Raw genomic sequence first — 15,079 nt, 5'->3', positions numbered from 1 at the left:
ACACCTATAGTTGACCCAACATAGCTGTAATAAATTCATAATGTACATAGCTCCTACTCTTCAATGAAATAGTATAACATTGTTTGGAAACAACTGTGTATCAAATAGAGCAACAATTAAATGTCACCATTTCACCACTTGATGATAGAATATAAGCCCTGAAATGTGTTGTTGAATACAAATTAATAACATTTGTGACTGGTAACAGTGAATTGAGGGTGTAGGCTAAGGAGAGAGATGGATAAATAAAAGGGAAGGGAGAGCCAAAAGATGTTACATTGCCATGTATGTATGTATGTATGTATGTATGTATGTATTGTACCATTACGTTACGATTGACGTCAATTTACATGAATATAGATCGGAAGAAAAATGGCGCAGATCAGCTTCAAACGTTGAGAATGCACGGAATAACTTTTTATGACAAGTTCACCGCAATCAGGAGGCAGTGCCTGGCAAGATGGAAAGGAAACTCTATGAGAAATGAACCATTGTACGTAAAAAAAAATTGAAAAACGTTCTATTATTATCTACTTTGGCAAGAAGATTTTCGTCGTAAACGAACTGTGAATTGCAATTACCTGACCAGAAGATTAGCTGACATAATCAATATAACCGTAATAGGAGCCATACGAAGGAAGAATCCAGAAACAAACTACCGGAAAATACGTAAAAACGGCAGGGAAACACGCATAATACATTTCAAATACTGTACGGAAGAAGAGGTGTTGGAATACGGCATTCGTAAATAAGGCCTACACTGACTTAATAAACGGCCAAATTTTCCTCAAATTATACGTATAGCCCATTTATAAGATTTAAAGAACATTATTCAGACAACATAGAAAACCAAGGAAGAACCAGTTTATGAAAATAAAATTGAATCTGAGCAGTATCTATAGAGGAAAAGGAAATATAAATACAGTTAGACAAAGTCCTTGGAAGAGCTCTATATACTGAAAATTAAGATGTATTCTATCAATTTAATAATATCTTTTCGTTGCATGGAAATTGGACACGAAATGGAGCTAGCCTAAAGCGATGGAGGAAGGCTGACCAGATCATCGTAAGCTCAAGCCTGAAGACCTAGAGATCCAGCTTGACGTAATCCAGCACAAGGCTAGACGTTCCGAGATGCCGTGAGGAGGAAGAAGAAAGCAACGTCGGACATAAAAAGGCCTGAGATAAGTAACATTATAAGAAATTTAACTATAAAGTATTTCATTTGGTGTAGTATAATTGTAGGAATGCTGAAGTGCCAAAGATATGACCTGTTTGTGCCAAGGTGTGAATTCTAAGGCATATGCCGGAGAAAATAACCACAGATACGTATTATTTATGTGTAGTAATATACTGCCGTGCTCATAAGTTTGATCTGAGGTTAATGTGAGCAGTATCGGGAAGAGAAGTGATGTTTTTGAACCTATATGCTTAGGGGAACGTCGTATTCAAGCTAGGCGAGGCTGAGATATGAAAGTGAAGTGCAGTATAATAATAATAAACCTAGGCTACCCAATGACCAGATTGAATAACTAGGCCAATATCGTCCATATTTACGATGAGTTGAAATAAACAGTAGCAGCTTGCGGTGTTTTGAGTAGATATTAAGGTAAAAGAAATGTTTTACGGCGACGTGGTAGACATTATGAAGAAGCTGAGTAGAGATATTGATTGTATGTGGAGGAATCGCAGTAATTAAAAGCATAAATGATAATATGTTGTTGGAGATTTGAGATGTTGAATAGGTATTGTGTAAGTAAATGATTGAAGGAAATAGGTGCGAATTTATGCTTAGCTACAGTTATGTTGTGATTGAAAATGAGGCAAGCAGTGAATTAAGGCCTAGATATGTGAATATTAAGTGTAGCAGTGAGGTTAAATGGTCAATTGGTCGAACTCAAATGAAATATGGAGATAGGTTGATCGTAATTTACATGTATTTGAAGTGCATATGGGAAGGAGATATAGTCTCCTAGTAATATGTATTTGTCTCACATAGTGAATATACAATATTGGAACACGCGTTAACCTGAAAATGGTAAAGTTAGTAGGCAGTAGAAGGAACCATTTTAATTGAAAATACACATAATAATTAATTGATCGGTACGATTCTGGCAGGTTATGACGGTTGAAGAACATGGAGATGGCACTCGTAAATGAAGATATTTAATTTTATTTTGGCACACATTTTTAATATATAAGGATGTTGGAATTAATATTTATGGTTAGGATTAATTTCTTTTAGATACTTAAAATGGCATTTTGAAGCCATAATTGGAAAGAGTTACTTATCTCATGCCATAAACAAGTCAATATGCAAATTCCCAAACCAATTCCAAAGAGTACTGCAAATAGACCTAAAGGAAAGAAAGACCACTCCCTCCTTTAATAAAGAGTAAATCCTAATTGTCCCCATGATGAAATAAAATGATGAAATGTGGTCACGCAGCAAAATAATAATTGCCCAGATGAATTAAAGATACCTGCCCAATTTTAATTATGTTAATTCATTAATTTGAGTTGTCAAGAAAGATAATATGTGATATTCGAGTTTATTTTCCTCTATTACCAAAGATGATCATTATTTTGTTAATTATAGTATTGGCATGCTAATAAATTAGTTTTAAGATTATTTTAGCGTTTATTTTCAAAGGTAGAGATAGGAAGAGTAGTTATAGGATATATTTAGACTGCTATTTCGTAATCATGATATTCAGAGGCTCATATTGATTCTACGGTAGGATTTTGGAGAAAATGAGTAACATATTGAAGTATACAACCTCTTCAACGGAACTTGCGAAGGTAAATAGTATTTTTGAATATACATAGATGTTTTTACCCTGAGATATTGACGTAATATGGACATGCAACCACCGCACTTGATTGGTATATCCATCCCCGATTTCGGATAGTTAATTAGCAACATTTAAGTGGAAATATTGCACGGGCAACATCATATTAAATTAGTACTACAACTTGAGGTGAAGTATGAGGAAGTACAGCGCGATGGTGATACCTATATTTTTATCAGTCCAACCTGGAACTTGGTAAGAATTAGGACTACGAGGCCACCAAAGGTTGCATTAGATTTATCACCCATTTGTGAGGCAAAATTGAAGAGAAAGGCACCATAGGGCATGTTGCAGTATGTATGTATGTATGTATGTATGTATGTATGTATGTATGTATGCATGTATGCATGCATGTATGTATGTATGTATGTATGTATGTTCATCTATATCCCATTGAAATAGTAAGATAATGATATTTTCCTTTCTTATTTCAGGCACAGCACTTCTTGGTTCCAAAGCTGCAATGGCATGTACAGTAGCTGTTGAGTCTGTAATCGTAGAACATTACAATGACCAACTGCGTACTCTAATGGCTGACCCAGATGCAAATAAAGAACTGATGGAAATTATTCAGAAATTTCGTGATGATGAACAGGAGCATCATGACAAAGGCATTGATCATGGAGCTGAAGAAGCACCATTGTATCAGACACTTACTGAAGTTATTAAATTAGGTTGTAAAGCAGCTATTGCCATATCAAAAGTTGTATAGTTATTTTGAACAATAAATAGGATAAGTTTGTCTTTTTTAACTGAACAATAAGAAGAGGTTTCTTTGTTCTAATTCCTTATTTTTCTTGTAATAAATTGGCAATAAACTAGAAAGAATAAAAAGGAACGAGCTATAGAATAATTATATTTTTTAAATTCTCAATTATTCCCCACTTGTGACATCAAAGCCTTATGATGTCAGGGTTTGCAAGCCTGAAATTCCAAAGACACAGCAAGTCTCTTAAGCTGGAACGTCTTAAGATTCAGTCTAGACTTAGATGACAATCCCTAATTTACTTGAGAAATTTATGTGCTCCTTTCATTCTTATCTTTTGCTAGGCTGAATAGCTTAGATGGTATAGTGCTGCCTTTCTGAACCTAAGATGGCAACCATCCTTGTGTTGGTAGATTTATCAGCATGTAAAAGAACTCCTGTGGGACAAAATTGCAAGCATTCTTTTCAAGGTATGACTCCATTATTACCCTGGACTGAATGAGGGAAGAGTACAAACTGACCAATAGAGGTTGTGGCTAGAATTATACATCTCCCCTCTTGAGGCAAATGGGCTGCTATAATGCTACGCTAGTAGGCATTATAAATCATCACAATGGTCAGTAAGAAATGTTACTGTATAAGTAAAACATGAATTCATCATAGTCATCTTTCTTCCATTTTGCCACCTATGTGAGGTCTGCATTATTGCATTGTTTTCTCCACTTCAAACAAGCCATAGCATCCCAAGGGTTGAGTTTTGCAAGGCAGATGTCATTTCTCATTCAATCCAGTCAACATGTTTGTGGTCGTCCTCGAGGTCAGCAATACTCGCCGTTCAGTTGAAAGGCAGTCTTTGCAGTGGAGGTGTCAGTGCTCTGAAGTGCATGTCCATACCATCGTAAGCATAATCCCGCATTTCCAGTGCAATTGGAGCTACCCTGAATTTTCTTATGCACATCATAGTTCCTTGCATTGTTTCGTCAAGTCAAGCCAATGGACCATTATGGCATCTTCATTTCCAGTGCATGTGGCTAGAATTATATTTATACATGGTATCATATTTCAAATATTTATTTGCTGTTTGCATGAAGGAGCTATACCGAATGAATGGAGAGTTGCTTCAGTAGCCTCAGTGTACAAAGGAAAGGGTGATAAACATAAGCTGACTGAACTATAAATAGCCATTTTAACATATGCTGCATTTAAGCTCTGGGAAAGCATTCTTTTTGATCATATTAGACACATTTGTGAAAATATTAAGTGATTCTACATAAGGCAGTTAAGGTTTAGGAAAGGTTATTCCAGTGAGGCTCAACTTGTAGGATTCCAGCACGATATAGAAGGTATTTTAGATTCAGAAGATCAAATGAACTGAATTACTACTGACCTATCCAGAGCTTTTGATACGGTAGAACATAGGGGACTACTGACTAAGATAAGAGCTAATGTCGTAGGTTATTTTTTAAACCAAAACCAAGAACTTTTCACATGCCAAGTAGTTCAAGTCTTTGTACATTTCATTTCAATGTATATATATTTCATCCAGTTTAATCAGATAGAAACAAGACTATCAAGTCCAAGAACATTCTTAAAGCGCCATGTGTTTCATATCATTATAAGTGTTTCATGTTGTATTTGTGTATACAGTATTTTCAACCAGTGCATATGTTTCCAGTGTTCTCTTTCCATGAACACATGACAGTTTAAACCAGAACTAGGAAGTTTTTAAGTTGTATTGCTTACCATGTGTACGTTACATTTCAAGGTAATGTTTTGCAACCCATCAATGTGTTTTCAGACAATCGCCTTTATGTACAAAATTTTTTATTATGATGTCTTATGTCTACCAATTGAGCTGTATGTAGGCAACCCTAATGATGATTGTTATCAGATTCCCCTTGATTATATATTCAAAAAGAACTGATGATGACTCCAAGGGAGTCGAAGCCGGTCTTTGCCCAATAAATTTAATATATTTTACAATGTGTTGAATGGTGGAACATCCCTCAAACTCTAAGGGCTAATGGACTAGAAAAAACAGTGATTGATTGAATGAATGGCTAAATTTCTAGGAAACAGATCTCAGAGAATTACAATAGGTGAAGCATTAGCTGATCCTATAATGATAAAGGCGCTTCCACATACTAGCGGCGATTGGGAGCTAGAAGTGGGGGCACAAATATTTATAGACAGTAAAAAGTACTGGGGTTTAGGAGCTAGAACAAAAAGGGATGGGGAGCATAAAAAGAAAAAGTTGCAAAATAGAAAGCCTTGTTAATGCTTTTGGAGCGAATTTCAATAGAGACGTAAAGGTTGAGCCCATGAACTTTAGTGCGGTAACAATAGTATTATAATATAAAACTTTCGCCAAAGGGACAATGATTACACATGTATTACAATTAAATAGAAGCTCGGCGTGATAATACATCTTCGTACATTTAAAATGTATTTAGTATTTGACTACATAGTAACAAAGGTACAGACACTAGATGGAACTACACAGACATATTTACTGAGCGAGACTTGCTAGAATGACGAATGCGAGCAGCAAGAGCGTGAATCATACCTGTGTCTTCAGTGAGTCATTCCTTCAATTTGTTGTGCACCACTTCAGTTTAAGTCGCTTATTTACAACAATAACATTTGGCATTTTCAATGTGTTATATGTTTAATTTTAAGTGTTTCCTCAAGACCTTCGTGGAATTTGTGAAGTTAAACAAGTGTTTTAACACTCTGTGGTTCCTTTACACATAACACAGCTCAACCATTCTCTTATGTTCTTGTACTGATTTTAATCCATTTTTTTGATACATAGGACTGTTTTATGGTTTTCATATATTTAGATTGCTTTTAGGTTTCCCTATTATGTGCTAATTTATTCTTTAAATTTTCTCAAAACTAGTATAACAATATGAAATAAATATTTCTATCCTGTATTTTGAAGTGTTGATTAGGTGGAGCATCTAGTCCAATTTAAGGCAACACTTCCCTGTCAACCAAATCATATGCTTTTTTGAAGTCTGCAAAGACCACTACCAAATCTTTGGAAATGTAGTTTTCCAGTACAGTACTCTTTTCAGGCTCCAAATCTGTTCCATGCATCATCTTCCTTTTGTGAAGCCCACTTGATATTCTCCAGGTTGATGATCTATTTGCTCCACTAACCTTGTCTGTAGTTCTTCTTCTTCTTCTTCTTGTTATTATTAACCTCGCATACAGAAATTGTGCCATCTGTTTGGTCGCTGCATTTCAGGTACTCCATTTTCATATTTAATTTCATCCTAAATTCTTTGAGGCGCATCTTCCAGTCTTCCAACTGCTGTTCAAGGCCCTTGCCTGTCTCATCTGCATGTTATTTTTGATAGCATTCATGCGGTATGAAGAGCAAGGAGGACATGGCTGATCCTTGATGGACACCAACATTGATTTGAAAGGCACCTGACATTCCAACTGCACAGTATATTGAGTTAGGGTACAGACTTACAGCAGAAAAGTTTTACCCACCTGACATTGTGTTGAATTCAACAACATTAATCACAAAAGTTCTAATTGCACTGTCTTGATTTTAATAGACAAATACAAAATAATGTTATGGTACAGAAAAAATAGGGCAACTATTCCTTGTTTGTACATAAATGTTACAGAAAAAAATGCTTATAAAATCCTTCCGATAAGCAAACTGCAGTTTTGCTATCTGGAAGATAAATTTCGACTTGCGTACTACCCATGGATTTTAACTATGGCATTGTTATATCGAAGTTGCAGTAACATTTTATTTATGTGTTTTGGTAAAAGTAATGTCTGTCTTTGTAATCAATGCCACCGAATTTTGTTATGGTGTAAAAATAAATATGGAAAACCAAGAATTCACTAGAAGGCCTAAATAATAGCCTGCTAGTGTATATGCAAAGGAGTACTGATAATTTCTCATTCGTTATTCAATTTACTGTTGCAAATTTAATAAGTAGTCATTTTATTTTTTCAAGACAATGTTAAGAGTAGTAACTGGCAAACATTCATCTCATTCAAGAGTAAATACTTAGTAGTAAGTTGTTATAAGACCCAGTCCTTTGGCATGCACTCGAGTGATTAGGAAATGTATACCCACCACCCATGGGCGTAATTTGAGCATTTTGTTTGAAGTGGCAGGGAATACCGGGGGGGGGGGGGGGTGTCCATAGGTCCCTTTTGAGAGCAATATGCTAACCATAAAATTATCCCTAATATTCTCTATCTTTCTTTTTAATATTTTGTGTTCATAACTTTAATTTAATAACCAAACCTCTGCAAAGTAAAGAACATTCGCACAGAATTAAAAAGTAGATCTAATTTAAATGTGCATTCTTACTCAACCTCTTTTTACCCCATAAAAGTAAGAATCAAGCAGACAACATCAAAATCAAAACTTTTATTCATTTTACATAATTTGCCCTCTTCATATGTTTACACAAAATAAAGTCTTCTCTTTCGATAAGTCATTAATTACTTTTGAAAAAGCAACATCAGTACTCCCTTCGATAGCTAAAAAGTCAAAGAGGATAACCTCCTCTGGGAGATCGTGTTCCTGCAGTACGTACGTTTTTAAATGCTGCAGGCATGAAAAATACTTCTCACAGGTTGCTGAATTCATTGAAACTTTATAAAAAAAATTACAAAATGGAAAAGTTAAAAAATGAGACTCAATACACTTTTCAAATACTTCTCTAAAACAATGGCAGCTCTTTCTTGGATATGTTTGTTGTTTTATTCTTCCATTTTTAAAAACAAAACACACAGCTCAGAGAGTAGGAGTTTCTTGTCCAAAGTGAAAATTTACAAACATATTTTACTCTGGCCTTGTCTACTTTGCTTCCATTTAGAACTTGACTTAAATGGTTGAGAACATCCAAGTTATTTTCTTGAAACTTGGTCTCTATCTCTTGTTTATGCATGTCAGTAACAGGAAACAGCATTCCAGTTTTGTAGCACTATTACACTGTCTTCAATGGAACTTTTTTCCCACTGCCAATTTTCTCAGAACTGTTGCCTTTTCTTAGCAACAGTGCTACGCTAAATCCAAATTTCTCTGCTACCTCCATGCGGTGACCGAACAATATTGAGTAAAAAATTCTTCAGTTCTAAAAGATTGTAAAACATCAAATGTTGTATTGTTCACTGATTTTACAACTTCATAGATCACACTGCTGGACTGTAGGGTTTTTAATAATGATTCACATTGCATTAGAACTCTTCTGAGTAAAAGCGAATCAAATAAAAAGTTGGAATCATCCATGCTTTTTAACAGAACACTGGCTTGTCTACCGCTGGCAGAGTCAGTTCGTGAAATTTCTTGTAGAGCCCACAGAGTGGCTTTGAAGTTATTTAACTAATATATATCTATTTATTTACAAGTAAAATTAATAGTGCTTGTCAAATTTGAAAAATGTTTCTACATAAAGATAAAATTTTCTCGTAAAATAATGGAATAAACAATAAGCACACTGGCCCAAATTAAACTTAAGAAAATACATACAATAGAGAATTTCCTTACCATTTAGCTATTATAAATGTTGCAGATTGCAGCCAAGCAGAACAGCCATTAAATGTAAGGACAGGAGATACACCATAACATAGCCAAACAGTGTTTCCATCTCTCAGAAAATATGCATATGGTAGGTAAACGTCTGATCATCAAGACAGTTGTATAGAGCCACAGCCCGCAGTCTGTCACATTTGGCACCTACCTGTCAGCACTTTATCGGAACTTATTACTGACATTTTAATTAAAATTAAGGGGGAAAGGTAAAACTGAACAATAATAAAAAATATTTCTTCTAACATTATATAGGTAGCCTGTAGCCTACACAATTTTGTAATGATCGTTTTTTTCATTGGGCTACATTAAAAAGAGTAACGAGAAATGTTAGGTTTTCTTGTATATGTTTTTCTATGTATGGAATATTATGAAAATTTGATTTCCTTCAAAATATCGGGGGCAACTGCCACCCCCAAATTACGCCTACGCCACCACCTCTAGTACCCTGCCGGTCAACACTCAATTGGTAAAAGAAAAGTTTTGACCAACAGGACTCGAACTGGCTAACCACAGCGACACACCATAAAGAGTTGATGCTGTACAATAATGGCGGTAATGCGCTTGCGTAAAAGTCGGAGTTAGTGGGAACAACTTCCTAGCTCATAGTAAAGCCATTAAAAATCCTCAGAGAGCTAGACAAAAAGCTTGATGGATTTTATAAACTTTATTTACTCACCTATTTATTTCCACTGCATATTTTCCCTGCTCTGTTTTCTCGGAACTGAAAACCAAATTTTATTTTTCCCCGCAGAATTTCCCCACCCTCTGTCTAGCTCAACTAGGCGAATCAGCTGACCAGCCATCTCGAGTTGCTGTCGTACTTGCGGGGCAAATATTGTCCCGAGTTCCCAGCTGCACAGCCGACTGCCAAGCGAGAAATGACAGCAAAAATTACACTTGCAAGATAAAGTATGAAGTTTAACACTAAGGTTGTGCAAATCACCAAGCAATTACGATATTCTCCTAGAGAATGGGAACTATTCGCAGTACTTCCTTTTTAACAGATATATTACTGGAGGTCAAATTGATTAAAATTTGGAAGAAATAATAGTAATTAAGAACATCAGAAGAAGAAGTGAAAATTCAGAAAGTTTCCTCATAAATTGGAAAGGGCGACAGGTATGTCCTAACCTACAACACCTGCTTTCCAGACGGTCAAGGGTGCACTCCTTCCCATGCGCTCCTTTTAAAAATAACTCGCAGGAGGTACAGTGGTGTCGCAACTTCCACATTCAGAAATCCTGAGCTGAGCCAGCTTCCAGGTAGTACAGCAGTTACCTTGGTCATGAGCAGATTGTAAAAACGCTTAGTGCAATAAAACAGTTAAATTTTCTGGCGAGTGAAACTAACAAAGATGGGCAACATAATAGTTATACGGCGGAGTTTAAGGTGCGTGCACTTTCTTCCACAGAAATGACCGGAGTAAGAGCTGCAGGCTAAGAATTTTCAGTTGATCCAAAGTTAATACGATACTGGGAAAACCAGAGGGAAAAATTAATGGCGGCTAAGAAAACATTGCGGTCTTTTCATGGTCCGAAATGTGGAAAATGTAGCAAAATTGATGAGAAAGTGCTACAGTATGTTACACAGCTGAGAAACAGCAGTTACAAAGTAACACACAAAATGCAGATTAAAGAGCACAAGGTGGTGAGAAGCAACGGCATCAGTGCACAAAATTTTATTGGGCAGTATAATTTATGCGAAGAAGTGAACTAAGCTTAAGAAGAAAAGCATTACTCTGTCAGTGACTTCCAGAAATGTACGCCGATAAGATACTAGAATTTCAAAACTTTGTCATCAGGCTATGGCAGAAGAACAACTATGTTCTTTCTCAGACTGGAAATACCGATCAAACGCTGGTGTTTATTCACATGCCAATAAACACTACAGTTAACAATACTGTATAGGTGCACATAGTGTGTTGGTGAGAAGTACATGAGCAGAGAAAATGAGGTGCACAGTAATGTTAGCTATCACAGTAGATGGCAGGAAGTTGGCACCTCACATAATTTTTAAGTGGAAGGCTCTTCCGTTCTGCCAGGAATCCACATTCGAGTGCAGGAGAAGGATTGGATGGTCGGCGAATTGATGGAAGACTGGCTGAATACTGTATGGAGAAGACATCCTGGAGCCTTATTATAGCTGAAGTCTATGCTTATTTTGGATAGTTTTAGAGGCCATCTTGTGGATGCTATAAGGAAAAAAATACAGAGATGAAATAGGACCTCGTAATCATACCTGGCGGTCTGACATCTGTTTTTCAGCCTCTTGATGTTTCAGTGAACAAGCCCTTCAAAGATTACTTACGTAAATTATGTATGGAATAGGATGTCAATGAATGCGCATAGTTTTACACCAACAGAAGGAATTCGAAAACAATCAAACAGATGTGCCAGTGGATTCTCCAAGCATGGGCTGTGAACCCTGAATGTGTGAAAACGGGCATATCCAATTCTCTCAACGGATCAGAGGACGACATAACGTGGACGAAAGACCCAGACACGCAAGCCGAAAATGAGAGCGATGGTCTACAGGCTGAATCATCAGATGAGAGTGGTCATGCATGAGACAGGTAAGTTGCAGCATGTCTCTACTTTGCGTTCACATGACGTAAAATTATCGAAAATCATGGATATTTTTGAACGGATTTTTTCTCTCATTGGCAGGTGGCTGAAAGAAAAGTAGAACAAGTGCACTCTTAAACCCAAAAGCAGAGCTCTTTCTTCCATGAGCAGCATAGAAGTGAAAAGCAATTACACACATCCTACCAAACATTGTTTCAAGTGTTAGCATAATACCTTTGTTTATTTATATATTCACGGAGTTGCACGATTAAATATGTGTTATTTATTAACATCTCTTGTAACATGTCATTATTTCTCATATTTTTCTTTAAAATGGCCATACAACTTTTGCTCAAACTCCAAAGACATTTTTATTTTTTAAGAAGGAAGACATAATTTCCACTGTCTACTCAGTTAAATTCAACCTAAAAGCTCTTCAGTCTGTCGAACACACAGGTTAAATATATAAATATTATACTACAACATACTGCAAAAAAAAAAAAAAAAAAAAAAAAAAACATTACTAAACAAGGGAAAAAATACACACTATTAAACAAAGAGTGGCATGTTTCGTTCTTCAAAGAACATCATCAGATTCTATCAAGTCACATTCAAATATTTAGAAATAATATTTGTGTTTATCTCTTTTTAATATTTAGGAACTTAAATTCTAGAATTTATCTCAATAATGTCCTGCTTTGTCTCCACTTCAGCATTAACCGTGAGGTGTTTGGATAACCGTTGCTCTGTGATTGGTGTGGGTCCAATAGCTGTAGTCCGTTGACCTACTTTCGCCACCTCACGTCCCTTTCCCTGCCACATCATGCCCCTCTCCTTGACACGTCACTGACACATTGTTTATTATTTTTATTCCTGTTGTTGTTGTTGTTATTATTAATATTATTTCTCGTATTTCAATTCTTTATGTAAACAATGCAAGGGTTCTTAATGGGCATCTTAACAATCATGTAATTTACGTTTACATGAATGGCTTTTGTATTTTTATTATCATCAATGTATTTATTTTATTTATTTTGGGATAGTCTAATGAGCTTATTTTTACTGGGTTCGTTAGTCTTTCTTTAATTTTAGTTTTGTAATTTAGGTTACGTTTACATGAACAGGTTTTGTAGAACTATATTCGTAGTTTTTATTATTAAGGAATAGTCTAAAAAGCTTTTTAACGGATTGTTTAGTTTTCCTTTTCTATTGTGTAATTTACGTTTGCGTGTACTATTTTCGTGGAACTATATTCATAGTTTTATGTTGTTTGTTTGCTTTTTTTAGAGTCCTTGTAAGATTTTATTTTAGTGATATATGATAATCTATTTAAAGATCATCTTGAGTGCTGAGGATGGTGCGTAAGTTTTGGAAAACTTACTGCAGATAAGAATATCCTAATCCACATTCACGACCGTTTAAGTCAGAGGACATCAACACACATCTAAAAATTTTGCACATCGAAAATAAAAGTAAATCTTTGAATATAAAAGAAGCAATTGAAATTTATATTGCAAAAAAAAAAAAAAAGATAACAAAAACAACCTGAATGAATATACAATTTTTAAAAATTCCCCCCCATTCACCCTACTTGATAAACATCTGGACAACATTTAAAGTTTTTATATTAGCGCTTAATGAATCCCACAGGAGGTAATCTCTGACAACGTCTGGAATGTGGGTTAGAATATTCTTATCTGTAGTAAATTCTCCAAAACTTACGTACTACCAAGCTCGATAGCTGCAGTCGCTTAAGTGCGACCAGTATCCAGTATTCAGGAGATAGTAGGTTCGAACCCCACTGTTAGCAGCCCTGACAGTGGTTTTCCGTGGTTTCCCATTTTCACACCAGGCAAATGCTAGGGCTGTACCTTAGTTAAGGCCACGGCCGCTTCCTTCCCACTCCTAGCCCTTCCCTATCCCATCGTCGCCTTAAGACCTATCTGTGTCGGTGCGACATAAAGCAACTAGCAAAAAAAAAAAAAAAAAAAAAAAAAAACTTACGTACTGTCCTCAAAGAATAAGAAGAAGAAAATATGAATATAGTTCCACCTGAATGAACACACAATTTTAAAAACTCCTGCCCCCCCTTATTCACTCTCCTTAATTAACATCTGGACAACATTTGCACTTCTTACATTAGTGCTTAATGAATCCCACAAGAGATAATTTCCGACTTAAATGTCTGGAAAGTAATAATAATAATAATAATAATAATAATAATAATAATAATAATAATAATAATAATAATAATAATACCTGTCGTGAATGCCACGGCGCACGAGTCTCGTTCGGATTCTGGGGGAGACTCGACATCATGCAAGAGATGAGTCGGAGCGTCTCGGTGTACCCTGAAGAGTCAAAAACTCAGGCCAAAATCTAAAACCTTTCTAGCAACTTTCAACATAAATTCACTTACACAAACTGGCAAGCTGAAAACCCTCACCAAAGCTCTTCACGAAAATCAGATATCCATAATGGCCCTACAGGAAACAAGGTACCCAGATGAAGAGATTTTTGAATCCGAAGGCTACCGATTTTTCAAGAGCAAAGCGCAAAGAGGAATCCTCAATGGAGCTGTGATGCTTGGAACAGCGTTTGCTGTTAGAACCAAGATCCTTAAATCGGTTGCAAATTTCGAACCTGTGAATGACAGATTTTCTATACTCACAATTAAATGCGCGAACAAAACCTACGCCCTAGTTAACGCACATGCTCCTACAAACGATAAGAACAAGTTTGATCCAGACGAAGTTGATAATTTCTGGGACCTACTGGATGAAAAATTAAACAAAATCCCCAAACACCATGTCAAGCTTCTTTTGGGTGACTTCAATGCCCAACTAGGTCGTGAACAGAAGTACAAGAAAGTTATAGGAAATTACCCTGCTCACAAAATAACCAATCCCAACGGCAAAAGACTGGTGTCCATTTGCGAAAATCACAACCTGCAGGTCATGTCGACCCACTTTCGCCATCTACCCAGAAAGCAAATGACTTGGCGTTCTCCCGTCCAAGCTCTCAGAGAGTTCCAAATTGATCACGTTGCAATCTCCAGGAGAAACAGCCCTGAGATTATGAATGTGAAGGTGAAGAAAGGCATCAACGTGGCCTCAGATCATTATATGTCTCTTATCAAATTCAAACCAATTCCCGCAAACACAAGGAAGACAACCAAACAGATCACACGGTTCGACAATGATAAACTTCGGCAAAGGGTCGAGGAGTTCCAGGAGAAGGCTAGACCAAATGACTGTGACTTTAACAACGCCAAAAGTCTCCTTGTTGAGGCCGCCAAAGACGTTGCAGAAATCAAGAGAAGCAAAAAGCATGCATAGTGGAATGGTGCCTGCGAATCAGTCCTCCAAGAAAGACTGAATGC

General features: G+C 36.2%; 2 protein-coding genes across 11 annotated transcripts in view; one reads left to right on the top strand and one right to left on the bottom strand.

Moving 5' to 3' along the window:
* Positions 1 to 3,705, top strand: part of Coq7 (ubiquinone biosynthesis protein COQ7, mitochondrial) — a 112,386-nt gene extending 108,681 nt beyond the window's left edge. For all 5 annotated transcript variants that reach the window (XM_067145597.1, XM_067145602.1, XM_067145599.2 and 2 more), the window contains one exon: positions 3,287 to 3,705. In XM_067145597.1, coding sequence (XP_067001698.1) covers positions 3,287 to 3,564 — 278 coding nt within the window. In that variant the 3' untranslated portion in view covers positions 3,565 to 3,705. The remainder of the gene's footprint in view (positions 1 to 3,286) is intronic.
* LOC136871898 (protein shifted) overlaps positions 1 to 15,079 on the bottom strand; it is a 198,448-nt gene that overhangs the window by 68,048 nt on the left and 115,321 nt on the right. The gene's annotated exons all lie outside the window — the stretch shown is intronic.

Source organism: Anabrus simplex, chromosome 4 (genome assembly GCF_040414725.1).
Source record: "Anabrus simplex isolate iqAnaSimp1 chromosome 4, ASM4041472v1, whole genome shotgun sequence".
Lineage (NCBI taxonomy): Eukaryota > Metazoa > Arthropoda > Insecta > Orthoptera > Tettigoniidae > Anabrus > Anabrus simplex.
The sequence above is the reverse complement of the archived record's forward strand: the minus strand, read 5'-3'. Positions and strand labels throughout refer to the sequence as shown.